Below are 17,313 nucleotides of genomic sequence, written 5' to 3' on the forward strand. Positions count from 1 at the left end.
GCAACTGTGGATGGTGATGGGACAGTGAGAGGGGAGGTGAACACTCATGAGGACTGAGAGAGAGGGAAGGAGCGTGGGGGAGAGGGCTTACTAAGAGAAGCTTCTTACTTGCGGGGGTGGGGGTTTTTTGTTGTTGGTTTGCTTAGTGGCAGCGGTTATCCCAAATGGGTCTAATTGAGGCTAGGGGAGCTCAACGAACATGTTCCCATCGAAACCCACTTTGTCTCTCTTAATATGGGCATCTATCTCTGAGGACAAGACCATAGTAACTGATGAGCTGGTCAGTTAACAAGCGCGAGAGGAATTCCACCCTCTGAGAAAAGAGTGCTGCAGTTCTCTGCTTTGGAGGAGGGCCAGAAGTAGGCCGGAGGCGGGCTGGAGGCGGGCCAGAGGCGGGGTAAGTTTGGTGGGAAACGCTGTAATTTCCTTTTTACTTTCACAGTAATAGTGCAGTATCCAGAATGGATGTCCTCTTTGTGGCTATCCTTGCTGTGCCACTGATCCTGGGTAAGTTCACTTCTCTCCAAGTTTTAGGGCCAGGTCTTCTGCCATAAATAGAGTGGGAGAAAAGAAAAGGAGGAGAGGGTGAGAGGTACAACTCAATGGGGAGTGATAACACTCTCATCTGTGCTACAGTCCAGTGTTGGGATGGAGGGGAGTCTGGGAAACAGAGCTAGGAAAGAGGGTGGAAAGCGGAGTTCTGTCAAAGACGGCACAGCTGATGGGGATGGAGCTCGAGAACCAGGGAGGTCCTAACAAGAGTGAACTCAGCTCTGCATCACCACGGAGCTGCAGCAGATGAGAGGGACTAACGTGCAAGTGAAAGAAGAGAAGTGGACTCTGAACGTGAGGCAGTCTGAAACTCGTGGGGGAAGCCTGTATACCTTCTTTCCCAGAATGTTGGAGAAAAAAAATCTTGTATTAGTAAAGAGATACAAGTTGGGGTGACCTTTAGAGTAGTGAAGAACTGGGTGCCTTCAGGGACAGTCTGAAAAGTAACTTGGCTCCTTCCCTCTTTTGTCCCCAGTCTGCCAGGTGCTTTTTTTAAAAGGATGTTTTATTGATTATGCTATTACAGTTGTCCCATTTTGTTCTTCCCTTTCTCTACCTCTGCCCTGCACACCCGCCTCCCACCAGCATCGCCCCACCCTTAGTTCATGTGCATGGGTCATACATATAAGTTCTTTGGCTTCTATATTTCCTATACTATTCTTAACCTCCCCCTGTCTGTTTTGTGCCTACCAGTTATGCTTCTTATTTCCTGCACCTTTTCCCCCGTTCTCCCCCATCCCTTCCCCACTGATAACCCTCCCTGTGATCTCCATTTCTATGATTCTGTTCCCGTTCTTGTTGTTTGCTTTGTTACTTTTTGTTTTTTAGCTTCAGTTCTTGAGAGTTGTTTGTTATCATTTTACTCTTCACAGTTTTTGATCCTCTTTTTCTTAGATAAGTCCCTTTAACATTTCATATAATAAGGGCTTGGTGATGATGAACTTCTTTAGCTTGACCTTATCTGGGAAGCACTTTATCTGCCCTTCCATTCTAAATGATAGCTTTGCTGGATAGAATAATCTTGGATGTAGGTCCTTGCCTTTCATGACTTGGAATACTTCTTTCCAGCCCCTTCTTGCCTGTAGGGTTTCTTTTGAGAAATCAGCTGATAGCTTTATAGGAATTCCTTTGTAGGTAATTATCTCCTTTTCTCTTGCTGCTTTTAAGGTTCTCTACTTATCTTTAATCTTGGCTAATGTAATTATGATGTGCCTTGGTGTGTGCTTCCTTGGGACCAACTTCTTTGGGACTCTCTGAGCTTCCTGGACTTTCTGGAAGTCTGTTTCCTTCGCCAGGTTTGGGAGGTTCTCCTTAATTATGTTTTCAAATGAGTTCTCAATTTCTTACTCTTCCTGTTCTCCTTCTGGCACCCCTATGATTCAGACATTGGAACATTTAAAGTTGTCTGAGAGGTTCTTAAGTCTCTCCTCATTTTTTTTTTAAATTCTTGTTTCTTCATTCTGATCCGATTGAATGTTTATTTCCTTCTTCTGCCCCAAACGGTTGATTAGAGTCCTGGTTTCCTTCACTTCACTGGTGGTTCCCTGTATATTTTTCTTCATTTCACTTTGTATGGCTTTCACTTCCTCCATTTTTTGTCTGTACCCAATTATTTCTGTGAGCATCCTGATTACCATTGTTTTGAAGTCTACATCTGATATGTTGGCTACCTCCTCATCTCTTAGTTCTTTTTCTGGAGTTTTGATCTGTTCTTTCATTTGAGCCATATTTCTTTGTCTTGGTGTACCTATAACATTGTAAGGGGCGGAGCCTTAGGTATTCACCAGGGTGGGGCAACCAACTTGGCTGTGTTGTGGTGCTGTATGTGGGGGAGGGGCCAGAAAGGGAACAATGCCACCTACTCAGCTCTCACCCTGCTTTTCAGTCACTTCCCCCACTAGCCACAAGCAAATTGGGCCCTTCTGGTGCTGATTCCCATGTGGGTGGGTTGTGTATGTCCTAGGACCCTGTGGATCTCTCCAATGAACTATCCTGTGAGACTGGAAGTTTCTCCCGCCACTACAACTCCCGTGGGATTTTACAGCCAGAAGTTTTGAGGCTTTATTTCCCCACGCTGGAACCCTGGGTTGCATAGTCACTCTCCCTCCCCAGTTGTTCCTCCTGGTTTATCTGCATGTGAATGACTGCCCAGGTTTATCCACCTGCTGCCATCTCACCTGCCCAGTCTGAGGCCTTGCCACATGTGCTGTCTGCCTGGGCTGAGGATACAGGTCCGCCCCTCCCACCAGTCTGGATGAATGTTTCTTCTTTAACTCCATGGTTGTTGGACTTTCATACAGTTTGATTTTCTGGCAGTTCTGGCAATCCTGGTTGTTTTTTGTTTTTAAGTTTGTTGTCCTCTTTTGGTTGTGTGAGGGTGCAAAGTGTATCTACCTACACCTCCACTTGGCTAGACGTCTGACAGGTACTCTTATTGTTTTCTTTTCTCCAGGTTTTTATGTCATTCCTTGTGGTTAAGAGAGAGCCTTCAAAGTGTTTAGGGAAATGTTTTAGCAGGAGGCCTACAGTATTGACTCAATTATGTCAAAGCCACATATTTTCAGTTGGGGGAAGGAAGAAAAATGAACCCAGATGGGTCATTTAGTCCAGCTGACTCATTTAAAGAAAAAAAAAACAGATGTTAAATGGATTGTTCAGAGGTATTCTGCTAGTTAGCAGTGACACTGGAACTAAAACACAAATCCAAAGCCTAATGGTGTGTGTGTTCATTATTTGTGAGAGTCCCTGATAAGAGAAAAACTGTCATAAATACATTACAGTCTGGAGCATACCAAATAGTAGACTTGGGGTTCTTAATTTCTGATCTTTCTCTCCCCGCTTTCTACCTTATCTTTATTTTTTAAAATAAAGATTTAATTATTTATTTTTTGAGAGAGGGGGTAGGACGAAGATAAAAAAATCGAGATCCGTTGTCTCTCACACACCCCCAACTAGGGACCTGGCCTGCAATCCCGGCATGTGCCTTGTGGTTTGCAGGATGTGGCTCCACTGAGCCACACCAGTCAGGGCACACTTCCTATCTTTTTTAGGTTTAGTTATTGTTTTGAGTTTACAGTATGTGAAGGGACCTATTTTCTGTTCTGGGAGTTCCTGCATTGAAAGGACATAGAGTAACAAGCTTCATCACAGATGTGGAGCCCAGAAGACTGAGAAGAGTTTAGAGGTGCAGAAATAGAAAGATAGTCTGACCCTTGCAAGTGAGGCAGAGAGAAAGGAAATCGATAGAGCTGAGGTCAACCTCAGGTGTCCTTTTGTTGCTAAGAAGTTCCAATGCCCCTTAACCTCTAGTCCTTGTCCCCACAGGACAAAACTATGAGGATGAAGAGGGACTGGAAGAGGAAGATTATTATCAGGTGGTCTATTATTATACAATCACTCCCAATTATGGTGAGTATGTATAGGGCTCTGACCCTTAGCAGGATGGAGAGAGGTTTGGGGATAATTCTAAGACTTTGCCTTCCCCTTTGCAGTAGAGGAACTGGGTCAGAGAGAAAGTTGGCTATGAGCAAAGACTCTCAAGGCTCATAATGTTAGCAATTTTCAGTTCTTTGGAAACTGGTTGAAACAATTTGAAAGTTTTCAAATGTGTAAGTTATTTTACATATTGGATTGAAAGTATAAATGCATACACATTCACAAATACTTTTCCACATTAAAGTTCATTAGAATTAGATTGTACCATTAAATTTTACAACTTGGGCAAGTTGAAGTGTTTTGAGCAATTTCTTCCTTTTCTAATTTTTAGATGTAGTACTACCTTTCTTTTTAGTTATTTCTAATTATTTTCTTTTCCCCAGATGACATTATTGCAAATTTCACTGTTGATTACTCCATATTTGAGTCAGAGGACAGGCTGGTGAGTGACATCTAAGAAGAAGAGGATAGGTTAACAGTTAAAAAGGAACTGGGCAACGTTGAAATGTAAACTACCAGTAGAAATAAAAATGATTTGGGGCCCTGGTGGGGTAGCTAAGTTGGTTAGAGTATTGTTTCAATACACCAAGGTTTCAAGTTCAATCCCCAATCAGGGGACATACAAGAATCAACCGACGAATGCATCAATGAGTAAAACAACAAATCCATGTTTCAATCTCTCCCTCTCTCTCTCTCTCTCTCTCTCTCCCCTCACTCTGCTCCCTCTTTTCCACTCTTTCTCTAAAATCAATAAATTAAAAAAAAATTTTAATGAGTTAGGTAAAGTGAAACTGGGTAGTGGGCATACAACAGACCTGTTATCACAGCTGGGAAAAGAATGAAGCCAGAACCCAGGAGGTTAAGACGCTGAGAGGGAGGGGTAGTCCTTGAGTTAAGGGAACTGGTGAATGGGATGGGTACACAATCCTTGCAAATGTGAGATAGGGAAGATCCCTGAGCTTAAGTCTTGGAGAGCCAGCAGGAGGGATGGGAGGTGCGACAGGTGAGGTGAAAGAGAGAAGAACTCTAGAGAATCTATGAGGATGTTGGATGGAAACAATGGTAACTCTTTGTTTTTTAATCCTACTGAGGGTAGAACAGGTTGGATACGGAAGTAATGAAAGAAGAGACTACCGTAAGTCATGAAACAGAACACAGAGACCATCAGAAGCCAACTGAGAAACCAGTGACTATGAAACCAATGACAATGGGACAAATGATAACAGAACCAATGACCACAGAAACAACCACAACGGAACCAACCACAACAGAACCAGTGACAATGAAACCAGTGAGTTAATTGGGGATGAGGTTGGAGGGAGGTGAGACATCCTTACCCCAGACAGATCCTAGGGCTGGTGACATGGAGCAGAGGAAGAATTGGAATGCTGAACTTTGGTGGATAGGGGAACCAAATAACTAGTATTGCAATACAGACAATCATCTCAGCTTGGCTATCATTTCTTTCACTGAGATTTAATACTAACCCTGTATCCCAAAACCTGGGATATTTGGTGCAGTTAAGTTTCAGTTCAGTATGTAATGCCTGTAACCTGCATATGTAACCCATGCCTAAAGCAGCTAAGAATGCTGCTGATGATGAAAAACAAATCTATGGTGTTATTATTGCCCTCAAAGTATTTATAAAACCCAAGTTTACACTTATGAAACATTTAGGACAATATGAAAAGGTTTACAACAATGTTAGATTACAAATTTGAGAGCATATGACATAGACAAGTGCTTTAGGCAGTGGAAGGAGAGATCAGTGTAGGAGTTGCCTGGAAGACTTTTAGAAGGTGATTGTGCTTGAGATACACTTTGAAGAATAGGCGAGCTTTTGATTGGTGGTATGTTATAAAAGGATGAAAACAATCAGGAAGAAGAATCGTTATTCCAAGAATGAAAGAGTTGCATTGACGAGGGGGATGGAACAAACGTGGCATGTTTTGTGGATGAGCTATGAAGAAGAGGGTATGTGGAAAGGAACAGTGAGAAATTAAGAAAAAAATTACAAGACTCTTAATATTTGCTTGGTAATTTCCAATGTGGGAAGACATGGCAGAATTATAGAGAATCTATAGTGCCAGGCTGAAGTTTGGACTTATAAGAAACAGGGAGCCTAGTAAGTTCTTCAGAGTGGTAAAGACACAATGAAAGCAGTATTTTAGAAAAATATTGGTATGATTGTACACAGGATGCAATGGAACAAAGAGAGATTCTTGAGATTTGCATCATTCTCAAAACAATCCATTAAAGGCCTAGACTAGGGCAGTGGCATTTTCAATGGAGAAGGAAAAAATAAGAAATATTTTGAAAAAAAACAACAACAACCTTGTTTCAGTGATAATTACATATAAGCACTAAATGATGAAAAGAGTTAAAATAACTTACAAGTTTTAAACATGGATGTCTGGGCAAATGGTTGACCCAGAAGGTAAGTGGGAGGTCAGAGTAGTTTGGAAGTGATTATAAATTTGGTATTGGCCATCCAAACGGTAGCAGAATGAGTCCAGGACTGCAGTTCTAAGTAGAAAGTCACAGTTACGAAAGTATGTGAGCTCAGTAGACCAAAAGGCCAATGCCTGTGCCTGTAGAAGGAGAAAGAGGAATCAGCCAAGGAAATGCAGATAGCCCAGTTTGTATTACATAGTCTAGAAGAGAAAGTTTAATATAACCAACAAAAAGCTGCCAAGAGACCAAGGAGAAGGAGGTTACTCATAATCCCCCAAAAATCAGTTTTAAATGAGTGGTTGCAAAAGCTAGATTTTGTGGAATTAGGGAGTACATTGTAAAGTGGAGGAAGAGTATAGACCACCCATTTGTGAAACCTGGCAATAAAAAAAAAAGGCAACAGGACCAAAGTGCAGCATGAATATAGTTGAATGTGGATGGGAGGAGTTGGTAGGAATGGAAAACTGATGCTTGACAACAAGGACAAACAAATATTTTAAAGTATATAGTAGGTTCCCTTTATGTTGTAAATTCCTTGAGTAGCAGGTATGTCTTCATGTAGCACAGTGACCAGCACTTAACAAATAAAAAGTACATGTTGAATTGAGTTGGACCTCCCTAGGATGGTCGGGAATGGCTGAAAGTCTCAGAGGGAAGGATTATTTATAGCAATGGGGAGGAAGACTGGTCTTTCTTTACACTCAAGGGAAAGGAAGACAAAGGTTAGTATAAAGAGATGGCTATCTTTCCAGAGGCGGGAGGGGTAGTAGGAAGGATGATGCTGTCTGACTGTGGGGTGCCATCTGTATTTTAGCAGAGTCCAGATACGAACCATGCTGTATCCAGTCTGCAGAGTCCTGTTTCCCTCCTCCTGCCCTGGGCCCTCCTTCAGGAGTGGATGTATTTCATGTAGAAGGTGAGAGTACAGCCATTGGCCTTGGGGGAGTCCGTGAAGCAGTTTTTACCGCCATCTCTGGCTAGTGTTTCCAGCCTGGTCAATTCTCAGATGCTTAAAAGAAGAGGGGTCACATTTGGAAAAATCTTATTATCAACCTTAGGAACTATCAAGGCAAAGACTTTAGTAATAAGAGTCATTACTTTTTCTGAACTGGGGGGATTTCAGGACCTCCTAGAGCAGAAGCAGTTGGAATGGAGAAGAAACCTCTCCAGGTTCCCAGTCTGTCTTGAGGAATTAAAGGTAGTTCCAGTCTGATGGCAGTTTAAGGCATGGCAACTGCCAGAGGGCAAAATGGGAGGGGCCATATAACCTGGCCAAGTCTGGAGGCAAAGTTCAGAGGCAGAAGGGGTGGCAGTTCCGTAAAGTACGGGAGAGGTGGTTGGGAGAAAGGAGGAGGGAATAGAAACCTGTACTTATGGAAGGAATTTAAGCTGGGATTCTAAATAACTAAGAGGCTATTTAGAGATTTAGCAGAAGAAAGGGGTGCAAAAAGGAGGGGACACCTCTTCCAGATGTCATGGAGAAATCTAGCTCAGAAGATGAAATCTGGCGAGTCTTCACAGAGGTGGAGGGCACAGAGAGGTTTCCTGAGTCCCCTGAACCTGGTGGTGGTTGTTTTTTTGTTTTTTTGTTTCCCCTTCCTTTGCTTCCTTAGGAGAAAGAAGGCTGCTATGACTCTTTGGATGGGGAGACGGGAAGAGGAAATTGGACGATAAAATAAATAAATGAAATAATTTGGTTACGCTCTACTCCTGCACAAGGGTCTGTTCTAAAGCGGTAACATTAGGAGAGCAGGATGATATGGAGGTGGGATGAGTAGATTAAGAAAGGGAGTTAGTTAGGTGGCAACAATATTGGAGTTATTAGGACTTGAGATTTTTGGAAGAATGGAGAACAGCACCCACAGAAAACAGGTTTATTCACAGCCCATAATTCCCTCTAACTCTGTTGCTTTATTTTATTATATATGGTGTTAAAATAGTGTTTGGGGAACGCTGAAATTTATTCAGAACCTTTTTTTTCTTTTTATAAAAAAAGCATTGTTAAACATGTAAAATATCAAAAACTACTTAGAATAGATTCTAAAAATTCACACACTCCTCCACCCCCACCCCCAAACAATGTGCCTTTTCCAGTTAGTAATTAGGGCAGGCAAGGCTATTTATGTATGTATGTATGTATGTATGTATATATGTATGCATGTATTTTCCCTATCCGCGAGACCCTAATCAGAACTGGGCTGCCCCCTTGCGGTCTCTTCTATGTCACAGCTTCAATCAGCCTATAGTCCATGAGCCCCATCACCTTTTCTCTTCACTGTACCGTTTCAATACAGCAAGGGGCAGCGAATAGTAAAACTCCGGACTTGTAACCTTCCCGCCTTCAAAACCTTTCGAATCTCTCGAGGGAACAAATGAAACCGAAGATGGACAAACACATAACCTACAAGATCAGGGACCTCCCTCACGCTGTTCCTTTACAGAATTCACGGGCGCAGAGCCCGAGGAGCCCGGGTTGAAAAGTCTGGAACAATCGAGTTCTGCTTTGACCTCTAGAGTCGTGGCGGCCTGGCATCTGAGCTGGTAACGTGCACGGCGGGTTATGTAAGGAAAGGGCTGAAGGAGCCGCCCCAGGGGGAGCCCTGGAGAGGACGCGGTGTTCTCGGCGGCAGTCCCCACCCTCTTCACCCAGCAGGGCAGGAGGCACCCAACTCGTAGGAGAAAAAGGAGGGTATGGTGAAACAGACACCAGGAAATCACGAGGGCTGGGCCTCCGAGAAGGGTGAGGATACACAGTAGCACGCCTCCATTCTAACACACGTTGCAGACGCAAGTCGCTGACGGTTCCACGTGCTCCACCCGTGAGCAGAAGCGCTCAAATAGGGGATGGAGGGGTACGCTCGCAAGGAGTCAGGAGTTCCATATTGCGAGGCTCACGCCTCAGGTCCCACAACCAGTCTGCACACTAAAGCCAAGAGCTTCCGGCGCACCACCATCCTATTTAAGGTCACGAGTTCCGCCTTTTTTCCTCCCCTCCCTTCTTTTCCACTCTTTTTCCATCCTCCTCCTTTTCTCATCACCGGGTCCTCTCCGCCCGCCGCATGTAGGGGCGGAACACGGAATGCTCTCCTTCCAGCCAATCGTCACCTGAGTGCCTCTCTATTGGTCGAGCCCCTATATGCTGTAGCAAATGGGATATGAACTTCAGCAACTACAGTCACGTGCCACCGGCTAGATGACCAATGAGGGTGCGAGGTCTGTGTACGCAGGGGAAGGCACGTGCGGAGCTGCACGTGTTTGGGAGGGGGAAGGGGCGGGACCCAGTGGAAGAGACGCGGAGGTGGGGAGCTGAGACCCGTAGCGTGCGAGGAACTGGAGACAGTCTGCACTGAGTCGACCGACACAGGTGAGGAAAACCGAAGGACCGGCCCCGGTGTGCGCGGGATCAGCCCCAAAGAGAGTGGGTTTAGGGACCTCTTGGTTTTCGGAGCGCTCGTATCAGGTGGCAGAGGGACCCAAGAAGGTACGGAGCTGGGATCCTAATGGGAAAGAGTGGGAAGAGCCGGGGTGTGTGTTGGGAGGGTGGGGGTGGGCGGGGGTCTTTTTGGGAGGCGGTTCGTGCAGAGTCGCTAGATGGGTTCCGGTGCCACAGATCTAACGTTCGCGGTGGCGCGACCTCAGGTAGAGAGGCTGTCTGCGGGATCAGGTGAACAGTGGATCAGACTGGGGAATGTTAAGTCAGGTATTTACTCTGAAGCGAGGGAAGAAGGAACGGGAGTCTGTCAGGCTAAGAGCTGCTTTGCGGACACCAGAGAGGCAGTCCAGGTTCCTAATGGAGGCGGGGGAGATGGCTTGTCTCTTTTGTCTGAGACAGGTAATTTTGAGGAGGGAGGCAAGAGATGTGATTATCCCGTACTGTGCACCCCAGTCTCCCAGTCCATTTCCTAAGTCTCAGATGCTGGTTTCAAACTCCTTCGCTTTGCTCTTCAGTTGCAGGTCCGATCTTTGGGTACTCAAGGAGCTGCTCTCCAGCCCCTGCTTCTGAACCTATGGATTCTCCATCTAGCGCTTCTTCCTATTCTTCCTCCTCTCTCCCTTCCTCTTTTTCCACCTCCCCAGGGAACAGTGACTTTGGCTTCCCCTCCGATAATGAAGGGGAGGAAAAAGGGGCCCATGGCCCCAGGCCAGACACTGTTGGGCAGAGGGGAGGTTCTCGGCCCAGCCCGGGTCCTATTCGGTGCAGGCAACGACACAAGGTTTCCAGTAATCAACTTACAGCATCGCACTCTGAACAGCGGGGCTTGGCTTCTCCTATGGTGGGATCTGGGGTCAAAAGATCAAGAGATCGTGAATTGGAGACCAGTCGAAACATCCACAGTTGTACCACAGAAGGGGACCTGCTCTTTGCTCAGAAGGTAAGAGAAAGCTGAGAAAACAAGACACTACACACCCTGCTGATGGACAAGAACCCTGTGAGGATAGTATTGGCTCCCAGATTTGGAGCTGCAAGAAAAATCAGTACTAGTGTGGGCAATGCTTGGTCTTCTCATAGCTTTTGACCTGTTTCCCTGCAGTGTAAAGAGCTCCAGGGATTCATACGTCCTCTCACAGACCTACTGAATGGGCTGAAGATGGGTCGCTTTGAAAGAGGTAATTATTTGATTAGTTTCATTCTATTAGTTGCATTCATCTAAGCTAGGTTTCTTGCTCTCAAAATATGTTTTAAATGTGTATTTCTCGTAAGTCTTTGTTTGGGTTCAGAATTATTCCTTTTTTTTCTCCTGAGACTTAATTTCTTTGGGTGAATCCATTTTAACCTCCTTCTGTCCTTTATTTGATTAAATTTTTGAATTCCAATCCTTGATGTCTTTCTTACTTCCTGAACCCAGGATTGAGCAGTTTTCAGCAGAGTGTGGCAATGGACAGGATCCAGCGTATCGTCGGTGTTTTGCAGAAGCCACAGATGGGGTAAGTTCTCTCGGTTCTTTCCTTAGTAGTTCATAAAAAATGAGACATCTTCAGTCCTGTCACGTTCCTCTTTTCACACTTAATTTTTCTTATTTTTTTTTTCACAGAGAGCGTTATCTGGGAACCCTGCTGCAGGTAGAAGGAATGTTAAAGACTTGGTTTCCTCACATAGCTGCCCAGAAGTCATCACGGGGTAGTAGCAGGCACCAGCGGACCAAGGTAAGAACTTGTACACGTGAGGAAGAGGTGCAAGAATAACCAAGGAAATGAAGTAGACATTTAGGGATGGGCTCCCTCCTCCATTTTCTTCTGGGTCTTTTCATTTTTTCGACAAGTTTCTTTTCAGGGAAGGGAAAGATAAAACTTCCTTTATTGTCTTGATTCCTAGATGGGTTTTTTTTTGCTCTATCACTACAAAGAATTCCATGTGGCAGCTTATCTGTGTTCTGCATAGAGAGAATCTTTTTTTCACCCAGCCAGATGATTCATACAGGAAGATGCCTCAGCTTCCTTCTGTAAATTGTTTCTCCCCTACTGCTCCAAAAATGCTTTCCTTCTCCTTTTTACTACTGCCCAAGGATCCTTGTACCAGACCCTCTGGAAGCATGGGTTTATGGACTGGTCATCAGAAGTAAGAAATACATCACTGGGACTGACAAGGACAGCTATGAGGCACCCGTAGGGGAGTGTTGGATAGATCTTAGAGCTAGTATAAGAGTGACCTATTTTCCAGGTCTTCAAATAATAGGGTATTTAGGGGGTACTCAAACGATAGGGAGGAGAAAGTTTCCTGTAGATGATAGACATTCCTTGTTTCCGATCAACCATAGTTATCACTTTGAGAATAATTGATTTAAAAATAAGCAGGAGCCCTGGCCAGGTGGCTAAGTTGGTTGGAGTGTCATCCTACTACCCAAAGGATTGCTGTTTCAATCCCCAGTCAGGGCACATTCATGAGTCAGTCAATGAATGCCTGAGTAAGTGGAACAACAGATCAGGGTTTCTGTCTCTCTCACACAAATAAATTTTTTTTTAATTAATGGTTTTAAAAAAAAGAGAGAGAGCAGGAGGAGCAATGGCAAGGTTGCTCCCCAGTCAGGGCACATGCAAGAATCAGCCAATGAATGCATAGGTAATTGGAAGAACAAATTGATGTTTCTCTCTCTCACTTTCTCCCTTCCTCTCTAAAATCTATTTTTTTAAAATAATGATTAAAAATAAGTAGGAGGAATAGAATGAAACCTTACCATTTGTGACAGCATAGATGGACCTACAGAGTATTATGCTAAGTAAAATAAGTCAATCACAGAAAGACAAATATGATATGATTTCACTTATATGCGAATTCTAAATAACAAAATAAAAAGCAAACAAAACAAAAATAGGCTCATAGATACAGAGAACTGACTGATGGTTGCCAAAGGGGAAAGGGTTGGAAGACTGGATGGAAAAACATGAAGGGAATAAGATGTACATGTTGGTAGTTATGAAATAGTCATGGGAATGTAAAGTATAGTGTAAGGAATATAGTCAATAATATTGTAACAGCTATGTATGGTGCCCGGTGGGTACTGGAAATACAGGGGGGAACACTTTGTAAAGCAAGATTGTCTAACCACTATGCTGTGTACCTGAAACTAGTACAAAACAGTATTGAATGTAAACTGTAATTAAAAAATAAAATAAGCGTGAGGATCTTGCCTGCATATTAATTTATACTTTGTAAGGCATTCAACATAGGAAATTGAATTTAAAATATAGAAATTGGAAAGTGATTCCAATTAAACGAAATTCTAAAATGAACTAAAAGTAGTAAGAACCCATGGGACTGTTTTGTTCTGTATATGTCTTAATATCCAGTGCCCAACATAGCATGTGGCACATAGTGGGCCCTCAAGTGTTTGTTGAATAAATGAAAGTATAATTGGGTTACTAAAACTTTTACTTAGTTATGATCTGACAGGAAAGTATCTGTTGCACAAAACAAGGTATGTTTTCTTTGCAAACAGAGTTCCCAAGAAAAGCAAAGGTTCAAGCAATGGGTAGAATTAATCTAAAAACATTCTCATAATTTCTTTTCTCTTTTCTTTCCCTCCCTAGCATTTTCCGAGCCACCACAGTTATCCAGCTGCTTCCTTTCCTGCACATCCCGTGGAAAAGATGGACCAGATGCAGCTAGGACACTTAGTATTGACACCAAAGCAGCCTTGGCATCTCACTGAACTGCCACCTATGAACCTCACTTGGATCCACACCACTCCAATTTGCAACCCCCCTCTCAGTTCCCCAGGTACCATCTCCTTTAGCTGTGGTCCTTCAGGCACCGGAACCAGCATCGGTGTCATCCTTTTCCTCCAGCAGAGAGAGCAGCCCTTCACCTACTCAGCCCCAACCACTCCAGTTCCCCCTACTACAGCATCTCCCGGCATCCCTGGTTATCCTAAGAAACTATCTGGAGAGGGACCTCGTTGCCACAGCTTACCAGTAACTCTGCCATCAGATTGGAGCCGTACCCTGTCCCCTCGTGACCTACCCGACATGGCCAGAGAGATAACTGGGGGACACCTAGAGCAGATGAGAAGCCATCCTCCAGTTGCTCCTGATGTCCATCCTCTCAACCCCTAGTCCGGGACTTGAGCCTGTAGTTTCTAATTTGTATAAATATATGTCCATACGTATGTGTGTGTATTTTACTTTTAATGTGTGCATTCGTGTTAGGGGAAGAGAAATCCTTTCTGATTAAAGAAATTTTATACTTAAACAGTGTGCTGATTGGGGGAAAATTGAAACCTGTTTCAAATACCTACATTTATCCCCTAAACTGTAGAACAGAAGAAAGGGGGTGGGAAGGTTTGTGAAATTGAGCTCCACCAAGTTAGAAGTCTGGATGAGACAGCAGAAGTCCTGTGGGAGAGGAAGAGGGACTCTGCCGCCGTCTTCCTAGGAAACACCCTTGAGACAGTTAGGGAGCTCAGAGTTGGCTTTGTTTTCGTCATTCAGGCTCAGGGACTAGTACATTTCCCTTTGTGTCTCACTGGTGTAGTCATCCAGCTGGCCCAGACTAGCAGGTTCTTCTGCTTCCTGATAGCTCTTTACCTTAATGGGAACTGTTGATGCTTGTGGATAAGGGCATATATAATCTGCCAGAGGTGGGACCCAAGAGCCAGAACAGGCACTGTGGTTGCCAGTTTTGAAGAGGAAGGGGTGCCCTAGAACTGTTAGAATGTGGAGTCCCCTCACACACTGGGCCTCATCCTCAAATCAAAAAGCTGAAGCTACTAAATTATTGTATTACCGTATTTATTATTACATTATTTATTACAAACAAGTGTCAGCCTACTGTTGCCCACCTCCGTATCTTGGAGTAAGGAAGGGTACCTACCCACTGTTATCAGGTGGCAAAAATTAAGCCTGTGGATTTACCTATATCTATTCCTTCCCATATAATACTCTTTGTGATTTGTCTCACTTTCCACCAAAACCATATCCTCCCCCATTGTAAGCCTTGGCAGCATATGAGGGTATGCACTCATTTTACCGTTTATTGGCTAACGAGCATGTTTCTCACAGCTAGTTACATGTCTTTCCCCTGTGTTTCAAGTCCTCTGTTCTCACCACATAATTGTTTCCGTTGATTTCAGAGAACATGACCTCCTCTTTAAGGCAAACCTCTCCATTAGTGCTTTTGGTTACTCTCACTTCTATTATAACACTTACCCCCCTTCCTCCTATAACTTCAATTTATCATCAAATTATTTATTATTTATTTAACCTATGAGTTTGATCAGGTGATCTTTTCTTGAAAACCTCTCGAGCCTGATTGCCCTGTCTTGCTTTTTCTCCATGATTCTTGGCAGAGTAGTCTAATTGTACTCCTTCTGACTCCTTTTTACCCCTCAGTCCTTAACCTCGTGTGGCGTGTCCTCCACTCTCACTCTACTACACCTTCCCAAGTCACTGTTGAGCGCACAGAATCAGAGTACTACAGGGTAGCTACCACCCAATCAATAGTGAGGTCCGGGACACCTTTACAAAGACGATGTTCTTTGTGCTGTCTGTATCACTTGACACTCCTGATGCTGCCCACTGAAACTGTCCTCCCTTGGATCCCATGACAGTGCACTAGCCTAATTCTCCTCTTACCTGCCTGGCAACAACTTCGTAAACTCTTAATGGCCCCACTTCTGCCCACTCCAGAGTGTGGGTGTTCCCCTAGGCTCACACAGTGAGTCTTTTCTCTGACAAGATGTCTTTCATGGCTTAAATTATTGCCTCAATTTTTTAGAGAGAGGGGAAGGAGAAAAAGAGGAGAAACATTATGTGTGGTTGCCTCTCACATGGCCCCCACTAGGGACCTGGCCTGCAACCCAGGCATGTGCCCTGACTGGGAATCGAACCAGTGACCCTTTGGTTTGCAGCCCGTGCTCAATCCACTGAGCTACACCAGCCAGAGCTATTGCCTCGATTTTAGAAGACTGCAAAAACTTCATTTCCTGTCACAATCTTTCCCCTGAGATGACATACTGAATGTCTACATTCCTGCTGGAGGGTTCTATTTACATATTACTAACACTTAAAATTTATCAAAAACTTCAGCATTTTAGAGCCAAGAGGTACCCTTTGTATCTGATCCAACTCCTTCATTTTATAGATGAGGAAACAGGCGTCTCGTGCAAGAACACAACATGTGGTACAGAATGGGTTGGTTTATAGTCTGGTGCTTTTATTTGGTGCTCACCAGTCAAAATTATCATATTTCTTTTAAGGTGTTCTGTTCTCCCTTTTCATATTCAGTTTTTCTTCAGTTAATGCCATCTGTGGTACCATCATTTTTTCCAGCTAACTAGGCTTAAAATTTGGTGTCATTCAGGCACCAAATCCTTTTTATTCTGTATTTGGAATATCTCTTAAAACTCATTTCTTCACATTCATTCCATTGCCGCCTCTCTGGTCTGAACTTTGACTAGTCTTCCTTACCTCGATCCCCTTCTCACTAATAACCAGAAAAATTTTCCTAGAGCAGTGCTATGCGTGTTGTTCCCTATTCAAATCTAATGGCTCACTGGCGCTCAGAGATGAAAATCCAAAACCTTCCATCAAGATCCCTATTTCTCCATCTGCTCCCCTGCGTGATCCCTCTGTTCCAGTTTTCTTATTTGTTCCTGAAAATGATAAGGCTTTTTGCCTCTGCACTTACGTTCACGCTGTTCACTTTGCCCAGTCTTTCTTTGTTCTATCAACTAAACTCTACTGTTCTCTAACTCAAGTTCTTCTTCCAATTATTCTCTCCATTAAACATGATACATGTGGGCTCAGTCTTTGGCCTGTAAAATGAGATCATGTACGTAAAAGAACTAGTACAAGGTATGGTATATAGTAGGTCCTCAAAAATATTACTTTTCCCCTCCTTTATTTCAAAGTATTTTTATCCCATTTGATTCCCATGACAAAATTTGTGTGATTGAAGGCAGATGTTAGTTCCATTTTACAGATTAGGAAATAGACTGGTAGTTTAAGTCAGGGATCAACAAGACTTATATAGTAAATACTTTAGGCATTGTGGGCCATGCATCTCTATTGCAACTATCCGACTCTGCCACTATAGCCCAAAGCAGCCATAGATACATAATACATAAACAAATGAACACAGCTGAATCCCAATAAAGTTTATTTACAAACGCAATGGTGGAGTTGGATTTGACTTGTGGGCAGTAATTTGCAGACTACTAGTTTAAGTAACTTTTTCTAGGTCATATGCCTGAAATCAGAATTTGGATAGACTCCAGATCTCCTGACTTCTCATCCAGTGCTTTTTCACCACATTATGCTGTAGCCTATATAACTTATTTTGCATTTATGTCTACATATTGACTTTTGATAGTCCAAGAGGCCCTGGATGGTATCAATAGTACCTGGCACAGAACAGGCATTCAATAAGAATTTGTT

The 17,313-nt window shown here is 43.6% G+C and overlaps 2 protein-coding genes across 7 annotated transcripts; both read left to right on the top strand.

The window, feature by feature from the left end:
• Positions 1-402: 402 nt before the first annotated feature.
• Positions 403-8,148, top strand: C14H1orf54 (chromosome 14 C1orf54 homolog). Of its 4 annotated transcripts, none has more exons than XM_036015139.1 (6): positions 403-507; positions 3,877-3,960; positions 4,371-4,431; positions 5,083-5,278; positions 7,259-7,357; positions 8,055-8,148. In XM_036015139.1, the coding sequence occupies exons 1-5, from the start codon at positions 462-464 to the stop codon at positions 7,352-7,354; spliced, it is 483 nt and encodes a 160-aa protein (XP_035871032.1). In that variant the 5' UTR covers positions 403-461; the 3' UTR covers positions 7,355-7,357; positions 8,055-8,148. The 4 variants fall into 4 exon arrangements, with proteins under 4 accessions (XP_035871032.1, XP_035871033.1, XP_028358883.1 ...); XM_036015140.1 differs by having other exon boundaries at positions 5,083-5,263; positions 7,256-7,357; XM_028503082.2 differs by having other exon boundaries at positions 4,371-4,429; positions 5,084-5,278; positions 7,256-7,357.
• A 1,558-nt stretch (positions 8,149-9,706) lies between these two features.
• Positions 9,707-14,063, top strand: CIART (circadian associated repressor of transcription). 3 transcript variants are annotated; one of them, XM_028502741.2, is made up of 6 exons: positions 9,707-9,805; positions 10,390-10,814; positions 10,974-11,049; positions 11,289-11,367; positions 11,475-11,586; positions 13,468-14,063. In XM_028502741.2, exons 2-6 carry the CDS (start codon positions 10,449-10,451, stop codon positions 13,990-13,992), a joined length of 1,158 nt encoding a protein of 385 aa, XP_028358542.1. In that variant the 5' UTR covers positions 9,707-9,805; positions 10,390-10,448; the 3' UTR covers positions 13,993-14,063. The 3 variants fall into 3 exon arrangements, with proteins under 3 accessions (XP_028358542.1, XP_028358543.1, XP_035871030.1); XM_028502742.2 differs by having other exon boundaries at positions 9,719-9,922; XM_036015137.1 differs by lacking the exon at positions 9,707-9,805 and adding an exon at positions 9,978-10,273.
• The last annotated feature ends 3,250 nt before the right edge of the window (positions 14,064-17,313 follow it).

This window comes from Phyllostomus discolor, chromosome 14, assembly GCF_004126475.2.
Source record: "Phyllostomus discolor isolate MPI-MPIP mPhyDis1 chromosome 14, mPhyDis1.pri.v3, whole genome shotgun sequence".
Classification (NCBI taxonomy): domain Eukaryota; kingdom Metazoa; phylum Chordata; class Mammalia; order Chiroptera; family Phyllostomidae; genus Phyllostomus; species Phyllostomus discolor.

Coding starts and splice junctions, on each gene's coding strand:
- C14H1orf54 (XM_036015138.1), top strand. CDS start 462: ATGGATGTCCTCTTTGTGGCTATCCTTGCTGTGCCACTGATCCTGG. Junction 3,961..4,370: donor TACAATCACTCCCAATTATG/GTGAGTATGTAT, acceptor TCTTTTCCCCAG/ATGACATTATTGCAAATTTC. Junction 4,432..5,082: donor GAGTCAGAGGACAGGCTGGT/GAGTGACATCTA, acceptor CTACTGAGGGTA/GAACAGGTTGGATACGGAAG.
- CIART (XM_036015137.1), top strand. CDS start 10,033: ATGGGTTCCGGTGCCACAGATCTAACGTTCGCGGTGGCGCGACCTCAG. Junction 11,050..11,288: donor GATGGGTCGCTTTGAAAGAG/GTAATTATTTGA, acceptor TCCTGAACCCAG/GATTGAGCAGTTTTCAGCAG. Junction 11,587..13,467: donor GCAGGCACCAGCGGACCAAG/GTAAGAACTTGT, acceptor TTCCCTCCCTAG/CATTTTCCGAGCCACCACAG.